The following is a 15,937-nucleotide window of genomic DNA, read 5'->3' on the forward strand; positions in this document are numbered from 1 at the left end:
CTAAGTGAAGGAAAATGCATCTGAAAAAGAGCACTGAGAGGTGACTTCAGTTCTAACAGAGACTGATGCATCTTGGCTGTTATAGGTGTGCAGTTGGGAGGGGAAAAAAAAGCTAAGCATAAAAGCATCTGAAGTCTTAATAACTCTCAGAAAAATGAGCAGTGTGCAAAAGATTTTCCCCCAGCAAGGCAAACTCTATCATACCTGCAGATGATGATATCCCAATGTAAATTAATGAAATGGTGACATTCAGGGAAGGAGCAGCTGACAGCTTTGTACACATCTTCGAGTGTGGAAATGAGTGATATTTTTGGCAGACTAACTTGAAACAGGGATGATAAAAAAATAAAACCAGAGTAGAATGACAGAGAGAGCCCACTCACAAGTTGTTTACTGAAATGAAGATACAGCTGAAAGTAATTACTTGTTTCCCAGAGGTATAAGTGATAGTGCCTTGTACAAGAAATAGTACTTGGTTATTTCAGTTGGAATGTAAAATAGGATAGAAAGGTTTCCTCTTTCTGAGGTTAGATGCTGGGTATTTTCACCTCCTTTCAGAAAAGTATGTGTTTATGAACATAATATATATAACATATGCAGTCAACCATCTGTATGCCACTGGCAATTAGTAAGTGAGGCAATGTCCAATATTGTTTTCCATTAACAGCCAGATCTTGCTGTACAGATTCTGATTAAAAGCCTGACTTTGCAGCACATGAGATTAAAAATACTCCTTTAAAACAACATATTTCTGAAGATGATCCTCTCCTGGCTACAAAATCATCTCGAGACACTTGGAGGCAGGGCTGCTTGATCTTGACATTTTAGCAGTGTGCAAACTGTAGTAAAATTACAATTGCATTCAGTGCTCGCTACTCTGTACCTTCTTGCTGAAGAATATTTATTTTCTACCTCCTCTCTTGCAGCCCATGAGATGCAGGAAGGCAGCCTAGCAGGTTTCACAGGGGTTGCCTCAGTGCCATCTTTTCCTAGCATCGGTTTGCAGATCAGCCCCTCGTACGCAGCCTCCTTTGCCTTTCCACAGCCCATGGAAAAGGAACCATTGCTCTTTGGAGGTTTTCCTCTGTTTAAAGACAAGGCTGCTTCTTACCTGTGCCAGTTCAAGTACTGACTTTTTCTCTTCTTCCTCCTTCAGTAAAGTGGGGTGATTCACAAAATCTTCAGAAAGATAGCATTATACACAGTTTATAGTACAAAGGGGAAGGGGGAAAGGTCAGATGAATGAGCATGAAGGAGATTTCTCCTGTGTCCTTTGGAGGAGGAGCAGAAAGATTGGGAATGGTATCTATGCACAGTAGGTGTCTGCCTTGACTACCTGACAATACATGGTCATTGCAAAGGTGAGTCCAAGAATCTAAGAGGAAAAAAAAAACAACAATTGTTTTTCAGTAAGTAAAAAAACCCCACTATTTATTGAAACAGCAAGGAAAAAAAAGAAGTGAGAAAAGCATGACACTGGTTCTGTTTGCACACAGGAAGAGACATCACATACTGTTCCTCCTACCCATTCATGTCCTTGTTCTGTTCCTAATGTCTGTCTGCCTTTTGTCCTTTTCTATAGGGCTGTTTTACTGAATGAACAGTGAGAGCAGAGGAAAGTTTATTTCTCCACCAAAGGCAGCCACCAGATACTGGGAAGAGGTATATTGAAAATAAGTGTTTGGATGTCTTTTGCTTGAAACTATTTTACAGTGGCAACCCACAGCTGTGGGGCTGTGTGGTTATCTCTGTAGCTGTTGCTTTGAAAGATGTCAGGTTCATCCCTGACCTTAAGGATGCTGTGGCTTACTTCACTGGACTTTACTTTTCCAAGTGTATGTGTGCACAGGTCCCTATGGGGGAATCACTGGAGACTGAACATGCATTAATCATGGCCATCAATGCCTCATCAACAATGTATGTGTCTTTCTGTTCAGCCTATTCAGGAGAAGCAGGAGGGAGGTGGTGCTTCTTCTCCCAGCCAACTACTGACCTGCTGTGCTGCCTCTGGTAGATTACTTCATCAGAAAAAAGGGATGGAGAAGAGTCTTATTTTCCTTCCAGTTGAAGTAGTTATATGAATGTACTAAGTGCTTTTTACTTTTCCTTTGCAACACCAGTGTAAAAATTGTCATTGAAATAAAGGTCTGCCAGGTAGAAATGTTTTTGGGTATAAATTCTATTTTAAGCACTTAATTCAACCACATCAGATTTAGTCTTTACATAAATAGTAGTTCCTGCTAATGATTTTTGAAAGAGCACATGAATAACACACATTCTCTTTATGAAGGGAAAAAAAAGGTTATAAAGCTGTTAATCTTCCTTAAGTCCCATTCTTCTATGGTGAGATCAGATTGTTAGGTTTTAGTGTGCTGGTTTATAGTAAGCACTTGCCTTTTGGGAGTATCCTCTGAAAACTCCCTTCTGCTTCCTAGCAAAGGAACACCTTCAGGGACAGCTGCATCATAAAACTGTGGTGCCTGAATTGGTTTTATCATTTGGAATATGCATGACAGAAGAAGATTCTTCTGTCGCATGTGCTGTGTGTCCTTCACACTGTGTCACTGTGTGACTCTTGGTAAAAGATCCTTAACACAAGAAGCAAAAGCTGCCACGTGCTTAGGGCCAGTCTGGTTCATTTTAGGTGACAGTGCATCAAAACTTTTGTCATCAGATGCAATCACATAGTGCATCTGGAGGACAGACTGAAAGTCTCCTGTGTTCTGAGGTTTTTCTCTCTGTATTGCCCAGCATTTTCTATGAGTATTAATTAGCCCTTTTAAATTGTCTGAAGTGTTTTCTCCCATACAAAACAGTAATGTCTTTCTGTCAGAAAGGTCGCATTGTCTTAGAACTTGATAATATTTAGGGTATTTATGAGAAGGACTCTGACATGGGCTGCTGGAGGGGTGTCGTGTTATCTTTTAAAGACACTCTAAATGCTGAATAGATGCTCAAAAGCTGGGTTTTTAAAGTATGGTAATATATTAACAACAGTCTTAAATTGTCTCTCTGCCATATGATCCTGTTGAGCTTTTTTCCTAAGCATATCTGCTTACTACACTGGAACAAACCCCCAAGCCCTGCTGAAGACCTGCTGAGGCCTGACATGTGAGGCACAGGCATTTGCATTAATAAGTTGCAGCCAATATGTGGCATATGAGCAAGTAAGATACTTCTGCCATTCTGCCTAATCTGACATTAGTGAGAATAGGAGTAGAATTCTGATCCCAGGCTCTCTCTTGCTGCTGCTAGTGGCATGCCAAGCAAAATGATTAAAGACCCAAGCCAAGCACGAGTTAATCTGAAGTTACATAGTGTTAATTAGCTTAGCTCTGCCATCCTTTCTGCTTATATGTTGAATGTGAGAGAGAGATGGAGCTGGAAACTAAAGCTAGATCTTGACTGCATTTGGGAATGGGACTTTGGGCCATAAATGGAGGGCTGACATATAGCTGGAACAGCCTGAGCTCCAGCACAGCTTTCACTTGTGTATCCTCAGGCTAAAGTTGTGTCGTTGGGGCTTACACTATGGCCACAACCACAGCAAGCTGGATTTAAGGCACAGGTGTGTAAGAGAGAAGGTGACTGACAAAGATATTCTGCTCTGACCAAAGTTATACTGGAAATAACTGCAGCTCAAAAATCTGATAGGCAAGTCTATGTCAGTCTTACCTACTGTGTTTCCCTGCAACTGACAGAAAACAAGAATGGTTTTATTGGCAAGACTGACTAATGGTAACCACATACCAGCTTGTAATTTACCCTGGGTCTGAGGGTTGAAGACAAGCTACCTTTAAACTAAATATCCAACTTGGAGACAGCTAAGTTGATGGTCTTCTCTGGAGAATAACTGGATAAATACAGGTATCCTAAAGGAGTTCATCCTACCCTGACTAGGCTTCTGTCTGTGCAGGGCAGTGACTGCCTCTCCACTGAGTCCACTCTCAGCCTTAGATAAACCACTTGGTAAAGTGCCTGCTCTTTGCAGTGCATCATTAAAGTGTGCATTATTCCTAGTTCTGTACCTTGTACATAGTATTTTAACTAAACAAAACCCTAAAGGACTTAAATCTTGCAGAATTTTACTCTACCATCCATCCTGCAAAATTATTACAACTGTCTTGAGCAGAATATATCTGGAACTATGATTACTTATTTAATTACAATTAGTTAGGATTTGAAAATTGGTATTAAACTGTACCTGCACCATAGCTGTGCACAATCCAAAGATTCCCACTGCTAGTAAGTTTTCCTGGAGCCATATTTTGACAGTTTCATAGCAAGGCTAGAAAAAAAGCCACAGAATATTGTATTAGCCATAAACACACAGCTCCACTCCCCTGGGAATATACAGCCAGAAAAGAACCAGATCTGACTAAGCATCTAGGTAGCCTGGATTATCATTTCAGCATTAAAGCAACTACAGTGTGTTTTTGGGTTGAAGCTTGAACATGGAGTGCTAATTCTAGGGACACAAAAAAAAAAAGCACCTCCAAAATGCTGCACGAGCACTGCTACATATGAATCGGGCAAGGAACTGAAAAGACTGTCCTGATTTTGGCTGGGGTAGAGTTAATTTTCTTCCCAGTGACTAGTATGGGGCTGTGTTATAGGTTTGTGCTGAACACAGGGCTGATAATGTAGAGATGATGTTGTTACTGCTGAGCAGAGCTCACACAGAGCCAAGGCCTTTGCTGCTTCTTGTACCATCACACTGGCAAGGGGGCTGGGGGTTCATGGGAGGTTAGGAGGAGACACAGCTGGGACAGGTGACCCAAACTGACCAAAGGATGTTCTATACCATATGACATCAGGCTCAGCACATAAAGAGGGGGAAAAGAGGAGAAAGAGGGCATGTTTGGATTTGGATCCTCTTTGCCCTCTAAAAACCAACCAGAAGCAGTGAGAACTATAAGGCTTTCATTTTCTCCATGTTTCAAGGAAACAAAAACTTCTTTTAATACATATATATGAAACCCAAAAGTCCCAGTGAGAGTGGCTGCACAAGGGCCCATTTCATACCATTTCCCACCATTTCAAATTGCAGTGTGGACACTCCTCCATTATTTTCTTCCTGCTTTAAATTCTGCAGTAGCTGTAACCCTATGTTCCTGATCCAGTTTTGGGGAGGGTGGAATTGGCCCAAGTGAAAACTTTATTTAAATAATAAATAATGTCTGTAAGACAACTTTGTGCAAAACCAGGTCTCAGTGTCCTGTAAATGTTCATGGCCAGGAATCATTCAGCCTGCGGTTAGTGGCCTTCACATATGTATAATGCAAAAACTAGTAATGCTAGTTTTTGTCCATGTCCAGAAGACATGTCCAGAAGACATGGAGTTAACCTGCACTGATCTAGGTACTCCAAATAAAATAGAAGGTTGAAGTCCTTAAATTCAGAAACTGACTTGGAGCTACTTGAGAAGTATAAGGGAGTCACATTTGATGTGAACTCAGGCTCTGCCAGTGCCAGCCCATGTGTATGAAATCTTACTAGAAAATGATCAAGAGAGCTTTCTTTACTCATTGTCTTCACCAACCATTAGAACCAGCAAAACTTATAATTATACTTCATCAGCTGGGTGTACTCCACTCCCCTCCTGTGCAATTGCACTGCCTGGAATTAGCACTAAGAATTGCTGAGCTAATTTTAAAGAAGAATTTAGGCTCTATCTGTTCTGGAAGGATCTTGCTGAGACCCTGGTAGGGAAATTATCCCATGGAGTTTTGAATTTGATTACAGGCAAGTGCAGAAACTCACTGGAAAAAAAATGCTGCTGGCAATTCAGCAGAACAGTTTCCACTCTCCTACTGTGCCGTGGAAGACCCTGAACTAGAGTCCTGGTAGGAGCAGAGCACTCCAGGCTCACACAGTCTTCTTGCCTCAGGACTGCCTGGGCTATGATAAGCTATGGCTATTGCTCTAGGGCCTGTGTGTGTATGAGCCATTTGCCTTTATTGCTACCTGTCTCCAGTAGGTGGGACATTAAAAAGGAGATTCCTCTCATTTCCTAGCTAGATGTAGCTACACTGAACTGCAGATCAGTGTTGGAATGTACTTGTCTGTAGTGTGAAACAACAGCTTAGAGCCTACTGAAAGGAAACTCCTCAGCTCGTAAAAATAATTAAATAGAAGGTTTCATTGGAGATCAAAGGCCACAGCTCAACATGAGCCTTCTGAAACCTCCTGATTAAAGATGAATTAGGATACAGCATATCTAGTTATCTGTATAGCCCTGCAAATGACTACCTGGCCACCCTTCACCTGGGCTGCAAAGCAGCTGCCGAGGTGGTGCTGGAGAGCTACTCACCGCTTTCCACCAGGTCCCTGGGGAATGGAGTCCACAGTTCTCACTGAATTCTAAGCAGCAGGAGTCTGGCACCCGGGTTGTATTGTACACTTCAAACCAGTCGGTGTAGTTGGAGACTCCACAGCACCTGAACTGGAAAAAAGATGAACCGAGACGATACCGTAAGTATGATCTGTCACTGACTTCTGCTCATTCTGACTTCTGCCTCCTGGAGTTGGACACTCAGTGCATTCGATTACAGCAGCAGAGACTTGAAATTTTACAGAAATACAGAAGTCCTGAGCTTTACCCAAACAGACCTTCTCCTCCACTCTTTTATTAAGTTTAAATAACGTCTTGTATGTAGCTAATGTTGATGCAAGAAGCAAAGGCACCTATTTGCAGCAGGAGGATACTGCAGGAGCTGAAACTGGACAACCTCCACTGAGTCCTGAGGTTGAGTTTATGTGACTGAGCAGAATTTGTTTGCAGCTTGTTGTCAGGAAAAGAGATACAGATACAGTACCCAGGAGATGAAGATACTGGGATCTCTACGGCACACTACTTCTGGAATCATGGTTGAAGTTAACAAGGCAAATTTCTCACTAAGCTGTTAATTACCAATCACCTTTGAAAGTCTTTGCTAGTCAGTAAAAGATGTATTTCTTCCTCTACTCTCTGTGGTGCAAGTTCCTTAATGTCATCATCTGATGCTGCTGCACAGTGGTGCCTGCAGTGCCTGCGTGTGACAGTGCAGTGTGAAAGATTATTGAATCAGAAGGTTAGTTTGACTTTGGTGGGAGGAAAGGGACAGGAAATGTACACAACAGTACAAGGGAATGGCTCTGTGATCATCTTCCCTCTCTGGGAACTGGTATATTCCTATGATGCAAAACAAGCTAAGACTCATTACCATATTGATGTATACACCATCTGTCACTCCTATGCTAACTCAAAAGTATGAATTTGTTGATATTTAGACACTTTAGCACTAATGAGTAAAGCAAGACAACACTGGGCTGCAGAACTGCTCTCTGCTATTCGCAGTACCGCACGCACTTTCAGGGCTATGCCAGCCACCTACTGAGCCCCAAAATGACTTGCTGAGATCTTATTTTTCAAATGTGATTTTATATAAGCCTGTAGAGTATTTTTCACATTGCTATAGAGACCACTCCTCTTGTTTCTGACAGACTCATAATCACGCAGATGTCTGCATCACCAGGGATGAGGACCTAATTCAGACCTTGATGTTTACACTGGCCTGAGGGAGGGTTTTCCCTTGATGAGGAATAATTCTAGAGTTCACTTGTAGGTAGAGCTGTAGTGTTCAAGTCTTGTTGCAGACACAAAATCTGCCATTCAAGATCCATAGAGGGCAGAGGTGTCATGCCTCATACTTCAAGCACGCACAGAAAGCAATCCTTGCTAGAGATGTTTCAGTGCTCACAGCAGTGCTTTTCTACTGCCAAGGGAAAGTTAGAAAACTTTCCTGGACTAACATCTATCCCCCCCTAGATTCTGCTCAGAATTTTGATATGGTCTGTGGCAGGAATCAATGCTCAGCTTGCAACTGTTTCATTTCTGAGTTTACAGGCTTCATTTTCTACAAACTGCCATGAAAGTAAACCAAAGTTTGTGCCTTTCTTTCTTTCTTTCTTTCTTTCTTCCCTCTATGTTCCTGCACACAAAACAGGAGGTGCATGCTAACAGGTCCCAAAAATGGACAGGAGCAGCATGGAACACATGGCATGCATTTGAGGGAAGCTGGTCTATTTGGAAATCTAACCAGAAGAAGGTCTTGCAGGCTGTCATCATTAGAGTCAGGAGGCAGCTCTTTGATAGACAGTGAGAAGTGACAGCTTGTAAACAGCAAGCCTTAAAAATGTGGCTCATCTGTGATGTAGAGAGTGCAGCAGTAAGGGCTGAGACATTTGAGTGATGTTCTGGCCAAACACAAGTGACACAAGTTTGCATAAATCAGGACTAGACCCCTTCTCCTTGCAATATTGCATGGCTGAGGGTGTCAAAGTCTGACAGACTAAGAGATGAAGATGAAGTATGGGGTTTTTTAGTTAAGTGCTCACTAACAGGTTGAGGGCAGCTGCTCCTATGGAGCCTGTGAAGCAGGAGGTGACTAGGCCATGAGCTAGGGCTGTGACTCCAAAGAGTAAAAATTCCTGGCAAGCCAGAAGGTGAAAATAGGAGGAGATTCAGTTGCAAAGACAAGCTGCAGATGGACACAAATTTCCTGCCCACACAGATCTTCTGTGTACTGTACAAGAACAGAGCAGACATGGCAGGCTCAGCACTGGGAGAAGGGGCTAAGAAAAGATCAAGGGTATAAAAGAAAGGCACAGCAGAGGATCAATAGTCTTGGAACTGAAAGAAATGATGTCTGGAACTATAACTGGAAGACATGTCATGTCTTTGGAAGACAAAGGAAGGATAAGTAATGGAATTAAGCAGCGGATGATGCACAGTCCTAAAGGAGAGGTGGTGATGAACACAGAAGAGGACTAACACCAGAGACCAGAGAGCACACCAGCAAGTGAGTGAGCATTGCTCAGTGAAGGCCAATACTGGGACCAGCATCTCTAGGGAGCAGAGGCACTGACCCACAGCAGTAGGTCAAAGACACAAGAACACATAAACAAGCAGCAGTGGGATCAAATGGGTCACCTGTACAGATTCAGCAGAGAGGTCCAGCTAGAAGCCAAAAAGATGGATCAACTGAGAGGTCAATAAACTCAGAGACTTCATTATGGGCTCCCAAGTAGAAAAGAGAGTGTGTGGGTGTTATTTTGGATCATGTGCCTGATTTATCCTATGTTTGTAAAGCTGAACAATAAGTAGCCAAATTGTTAAGGAAGATAAGAGACTATTAGAAGAAAGGGCAATATTGAGGACAAAGAGCAAAATAAGAGGCTATAAGCAAAATAAGAGCAATGTTCTCTTTCTAAAATTTACAAGGTTTCTGAGCAAGGATAGTTGGAGACAATCCTACACATGGAGGATGAAGAAAGCCCAGGTCACATGAAGAATAATTTCTGTCACTAGCAGTTTGCTGTAGCCAGTTCTACCAGACTTCATGTTCCTCCACAAAGGCTGATGTTATGCCAGTGCCAGGCTGACTGTCATGAAGCAATTGAAGACTTGATCCTTGCTACAATCACATTCATTCTTTGGTCACATTTGCAGTCCTGTCTTGTCCCTTCACTAGTTAAGTGAAAAAATTAGTCAAGGTTTCAGAATTGATTAGTGCTGTTCCTAGTTTTGACATGGAACAATACACTTACATTTTTTAGAAACAATAACAAATAGTGCTTATTTTGGGGTACCCAGACTAACACACTTTAAAAGGGGGTAATCCATTAAAAACGTCAACTACTATCTTCAATAGCAGTAACTTAATAGACCTTAGTTTGGACACCTCAGGTCACTTGATTCTAGGGCTTGCAGCTGTGAAGGACCACGTGTGGTAAGATGCAATTGTGCCACCCCCATGAACAAATGCAGGTACTTATGGCATAAGGTGACATTCTGGGGACATTCATACAGTGTTTGCAAAGTTGCTCAAACAAGCCAAAGCTTGTCATATTGCTTCTGAGTATCTGAGCTCCTGCTGCTCAACATTTCCAGGAATACTGACAATATGCTGCTGTTTGTTTCACAGTTTTCCTGTGGGAGGTTCTCTCTCTCCTGGGATGTCAAACCCTCCTTTGTTAAGGAGACATGAATCACTTCCCTACTGATAACCCATGGGGTTCTGAAGTGGCTCACTGGTTTCCAAGAGCTCAGGACATGCAGGGGCTGCTCAACACAATGATGCAGTCAAAAGTTGTGGTGCTGAAGTAGTTCTGTGTCAAGGAGCACCAAACAGCACTGAGGTCTCTGTGTTGTACTTATACAATGCAATGCTGCTTATAAATAACTTGATTTTTTTCTGTAGCTGCTGCTCTAGCATGGGGTATCTGGGGTTGGTAATTAATGTCAAACAGAAAGTTTCTATCTTAGTGTAACAGAAATGTTAAGGAGTTGGATACTTGTAGGTATTTTACAGGTAATCTGTACCTGGAAAGCTAAATAGCCCTTATCTTCTTTGCCAAATTCTTGCAATATCAGTCAGAGATAGGGTCATGAAAATAAACAGACATCCAATCCTCGTTGCAAACATGTTTTTAGCAGTGCCTGGTTTTCTGGTTTTGTGAATGCAACAGAGATTAGAAGACAGGGCACGGTGCCTCTTACAGGCCTTTTTCCTTCATCACTGTAAAAAGTGGTGAATCATACAGGTTTGATCTAAAAATCATGTTTAATGGTGGTTTGGATTAGTTCAGCAGTAATTCTCAAGTATGGCTTAATCTAACAGAATCAGTGACTGAATGGAGGGAGGTGGGTCAAATTTTCTTCTCAGTTACAGTGGTCTAAAGAGCCATGAAAGGCATTACAGAGCAGCAGAAGTCAGCTGAATTTGCTCACTATAGTGAAGCTAATAGGTTTGCTGCATGCCTCTCAAATTACTGCCTGATTAGTTAAACGAAGTGTTCAAATATTGATCACAAAGATGTTGGGGATGAAGCAACATTTTAAAAATTAATGCCTGTTTCTCATTTCCTAATGATCCCCACCTGTAACTTTAACCAGCCCTGGTGGGTAAGGAGTGTAATGCAGTGCAGGGTAACAAACCTCCTAAATTATTAGAATTTTAGTCGTGTTTAAAATCACTTTGTAAGCTTTCAGAGTCTTTGGTCATGACACATAAAAGTCACCTGCTTGTGTTTCTGATCCTTTTAAGGTTTGAAATGCTATTGAGAAAAGCTGTGAGCTTGGTTAGCTGAAGGCATTAAAAAGAAATCAATAGAATGTTCTCATTTGAAACAGCTCCCTGACCTAGAGGCTTAATATGACTGCAGAATGATTCCACTGCTTTTCCTCTCACATGCTTTGCAGGTGTGCAGCTCAACCCGAGTCCTTTATCACTAACATGGACAGATCAGTCATGGGCCAAAACTGTAACTTCCAGACAGGCCTGTTTTTAGCTTGTTTCCTGTTATCTGGGAATTGTATGCCTCTGTTAATAAGAAGAAAACCATGTCTCAAGGCACAAAGGCTTCAGAGGAGAAAGCCTTCCCCAAAAGATGCTCAGACCTTTCACACTTGACAAAAAATAATCACCACTCACAAGTCCTTGTGTGTACATTGAGCATCCATCCACACTTCCAGTCAGAACTCCCTCTGATTTGTGACTGGCCAGTCCCACAGAAGTCAAATGCCATCTAAAGGTGGTTCTGTTAATGAAAAAGGTTTTGCCCCTTCTTTAAGCTAAAGCTGCCATACACAGTTGTACCTATTGAACCCAGCATGGGGATGGGCTCTAAGGAAATTGTAGGGGGAATGAAGAACTATGCCAGAGCTTCGATCTCTTCTGTCCGAGCTACCACTATAACCACTGCTCGAGCTCTGACAAATGCTTTTGCTAAGAAAGGAGTGCAAATGCAGAGGGAACAAGATAGGACTAATTATGATTTCTGTTACTGTCCTGTTTTTCACATGGCATGCTTTGGTTTTTTTCTGAGGCTGCTGTTTTCCATCCACATACAGACACAGCCCATGGCTCAACCAATGACTGATACCTACTGGTTCCATTAGGCAAGTCAGGGCTGAGACACTGTCCTGTACAGCAATGTGGTTAGCAATATTGTAGGGGTGTTTTGAGAGGTATAGGAGACAGAATGCAAACAGCAACCCTGGGCTGGGACTTTCAGAAAATCCCCTGTATTGCTCTAATCCTCCTATCAGTGATTACACTCTACTGATTAGGGATGTAAGATAATGATTATTACTGAACACAGACACAAAAAAAAATACTTGGCATTTAGATCTCACTGTTCAGCTGTAAAGTGTTTTACATAATTAGCCATGTTGGGATTGCCTTTGCTGCACCACTGCAATAGTCTATGCCTAAATAGTTTTGAAAGATACATGTGAAAATCAGTTATGCAGAGGGGTAAAAATGGATCTGTGGGAGCTCTTTGCTTTTGTCCTCAGTGCTCAGCACAGGGAGCACTGTGACTTTAACCCTGTGGCACTGTCAGGCTGGCACGTGGTGATTTCATAGTGGCTGTGACAGAGTGATGTTTCATGGCTGACAGCTTGCAGGATGGCACTTCCATGTTATCTTTTGAGCTCCTAAGAGCTTGGTAACATTAGTTCCATCTGAAACTTATAAGACACTCTTTAAACTGTCACAGGTTTCAAGACCAAAGGAATTATCAAGATAATCCACCACGATCTGAAGCACTGCACAAACCACAGGCTATTGAGTCCCACCTCAAACTCAAGCTTGTCACTGAACACAACCATTTCTTTTAAGCAAAACACCCTCTTTACTTCAGAGATAAAGAATCCACTGTCCTGTTGTACAATGGCATCCTACCAGCAAATGTGTATCTTGAACTTTTAGATCCTGGATCAATTACAGAGCCCTTTTCTTTCAAAACCTTTTCCCTTCCTGCTCTCTTTAAGCACTGCAATCACATCACTACTTCATCTTTTCCTGGTTATATGAAGTGTTTAAAGTTTCTCACCGTAATGTCACTTTCTGAAATTCTCATTACTCTTTTACATCTTTTTGGAATCCAATCCAACTTGTGAATGTCTTGAAAAAATGACTAGGTGAACTAGACATAATCTATATAGTTAGACCTATTTTACAGAAAGGGGAGTAGAAATATGGTGTTTATATCCCACAAGTCCTCCCAATAATGCTTTTCCCCCCCAGGTTTGCTATATGCTTTTAACAGTTCCTGGGGTGTCACTGAAACCAGATTAATATTTACTGCAAGCATTTTAATTGGGTAATTTTTATTACACTTTTACTAAGCATGGTTAAGTTACTGTAAAAGAGTAAAACTTCTGTTTGATATAAGCAATGATACTATTTCTTTTCTATATTTCACTTGGTTTATTCTTGAGCTAACACCACAAAATGTATGTCTCGTGTCAGTAATTGATACCTTTTTATACTTGATCACAGTATTGGCAGAGGAAAAGATAAACAATATTGCAAGATGCTGAGGCCTTTAAAAGGTAACCCAAAGCACCTTTTGTGTGCATTAGTTAGGATACTGGAATTGGTTTGTTTGCTGCACCTGAGCTGTTCATCTTTCACACAGAGTACTGTTGCTGGCAAACTACTGCACTCAACACAGACAGCTCCTGCAGCCCCAAAGATGCACATGGGGTTTGGTAAATCAGTTCTTTTGTTTTTTTAGTGACCCCAAATTTTTAATTTCTCAGAGCATTTCTTAAAAGCCTGATGCTCCTGTCCTCTTGTATCATGCAATGAGTATACTTTGGGAGCACTGGAGAGTTGATCATCCTTGGCCCATTTGAGATATCTCCTGCCTGTACCACACTAGGACCTCTGGAGGAGAAATTGAGAAAGCTATGAAAGGTATTTTGAGTGAAGCCAAGGCAGTGCAAGTGCTTCTTCCTAAAGCAGAAGAAAAGTTGGAGGACTTTTCCTCATTCAAGAAGCAGAAAAAAATCAAATCAGAAAGATCACCTCCAGGAGAACAAACTGAACTGAATATAAAATGAGAAGGACAGAACTAATAAACCTGAACTGTCAGTGATGGTGTTTCCTCAGTAAGCCAGACAAGGGCAAAAGGAAGAAGACAGCTACAGAGTTCACCAGTCCTTATGAAACCAACACTGGCAGAGGGCTGTCAGAGAACCAGAGGAATGAAACAGTGGTGGCAATATAGCAAAAAGTGTTCCCAGCCCATCTGTGATGAAGGGTGGTTGAATTCTGCTGGGGAAATCATGCTGACTGTAGGAGGAGGTTGTAAACTTCACAGTCTGTTTCCACGTTGACTACACTAGTGGAAACAACAGTAGTGAAAGGAGACAGGACAGAAATGGAAAGGGATTGAATTGGTTCTCTACTATTATGCTATTTCTCTTCATCCCAACACAAGCTGTCCCTTTGACTTTAAAGAGAAGGTACTGCTTGTTTCCTGTCTGATCAGCTCCTTCACTCTCCACACACCACAGAACTATATGATACGATCAACATAATACAAACTTTTAAAAGCAAGAAGCTACTCCTGGTCAAAGGAGAAATAAATTAAAACTACCATTTGTTACAAAAAGCAGAGTGTTTAGTTGCTAATGTGCTGACTGGGTGGGAGAAAGAGATTGGCTTGGGATTTGGAGGTTTAATTAGGTGCACACCCTGGACATGCTGTTACAGAGGAAGAGAAAAAAACCCAAAAAGAACTCAAGACTTACATCTGTTTGGATGATGCTCCATGCATTAGTGAGGCCAATATTTCCATCTGTCCCATACAAATGAAGTCCTTTCTTCAGATCCCGCTGAGCATACTTGTCAATCTAAAACCAACACAGAAAGACACAAAATTCAAAATTTGCTGAGTACCACATTTCAGAATCAAAGTGCACAGAGCAGGGAGATGTTGGACAATGGTCCTGTACTGAAATGAATAAAAAATGAACTAACATTTCCTAATGCCTTTCTCCAGTAGACCTGGTATCTATTCAGGTATCTGCACTTTGTAAATCATAGAATCAACCAGGTTGGAAAAGACCTCCAAGATCATCAAGTCCAACCCTACTGTGGTTACTAGCCCATGGCACTAAGAGCCACATCCAGTCTCTTCTTCAAAACCTCCAGGGATGGCGAATCCACCACCTCCCTGGGCAGAAAGTTCCTGTTCTGAGTTTATATTTGTGTTTTCCACCAGAGAGACCTCCGGAACATCTTTACCCTTCTTACTTAACCACCAAAGTACTATAGAGAGACTAGACACACTTTAATCACTTATTTTTGCGAATGAGGCTTATATATGAAAATATTCATCTACACACAGCATTTCCTTTTAGCTTAGTATCTTTAATTGTGACCAAGTGCTCCTCAGCATCTTCCTTATGCTTCCTGGGAGAACAACAGTGGCATTACTGATGCTCTGACTGGTGTTCATTATATCAGCCAGGGCTCCTCACTTCCTAAAGCAGGATAAATATAATGATACTACTGAAGCAGCAGTTAATGAGCTATCCAAAATTCAGGACAGAGAGGATTTGAGAATTTAGTTACTAAATGGAGCTGCTCTTTACTAAATGCATTTTTCTTGATTGAATGAAAGTACAAAGTCCTGCTTTAGAGGGTTTTGCAAATGAAGACAGTGCTTTCTTGCTGAGAGTCCCTGCCAGTAAAGCAGGCTATTGCTGGATTCACAGGTCACCAGGTGATATACCAAGTGCACCCAAAATGACTGCAAGTGCCTCTCTCCTAGTCTAACCATACATACACATTTCTACAGAATCAAGTAAACACAAAAAAGGAAGTAAATAATATTCATAGTTCGACCTGATTTTTCTGTTGTAAATGAAAAACACTGGCCAGTGCTGCTCAAACACAGCTGTATATTCCCCCTCCCCTGGGTGCCTGTCAGTGTTAGTGGTCTGTTAGATATCTGAGGTATAGCAAGAAGGGTGAGCAGACCTGTCCCATTTCTTCTCCATCAATCTGCTATAAATCTAGCTGCAAAATACAGTGTCACTCTGAGATCTTAATTATCTAATAATTAACATACATTAATACATACTCTCTTCCAT

The 15,937-nt window shown here is 41.6% G+C and overlaps 1 protein-coding gene across 1 annotated transcript; it reads right to left on the minus strand.

The window, feature by feature from the left end:
• Positions 1-371: 371 nt before the first annotated feature.
• On the minus strand, positions 372-14,692 carry TSPAN4 (tetraspanin 4; the record flags this gene model as incomplete). The annotated part of the gene is made up of 4 exons (XM_009069652.1): positions 372-1,375; positions 4,205-4,288; positions 6,314-6,445; positions 14,591-14,692. Coding segments are annotated over 4 exons (387 nt in total), but the record flags the coding sequence as incomplete, so codon positions are not given.
• Between the last annotated feature and the right edge of the window lie 1,245 nt (positions 14,693-15,937).

This window comes from Acanthisitta chloris, unplaced genomic scaffold (assembly GCF_000695815.1).
Source record: "Acanthisitta chloris isolate BGI_N310 unplaced genomic scaffold, ASM69581v1 scaffold11292, whole genome shotgun sequence".
NCBI classification, from domain to species: domain Eukaryota; kingdom Metazoa; phylum Chordata; class Aves; order Passeriformes; family Acanthisittidae; genus Acanthisitta; species Acanthisitta chloris.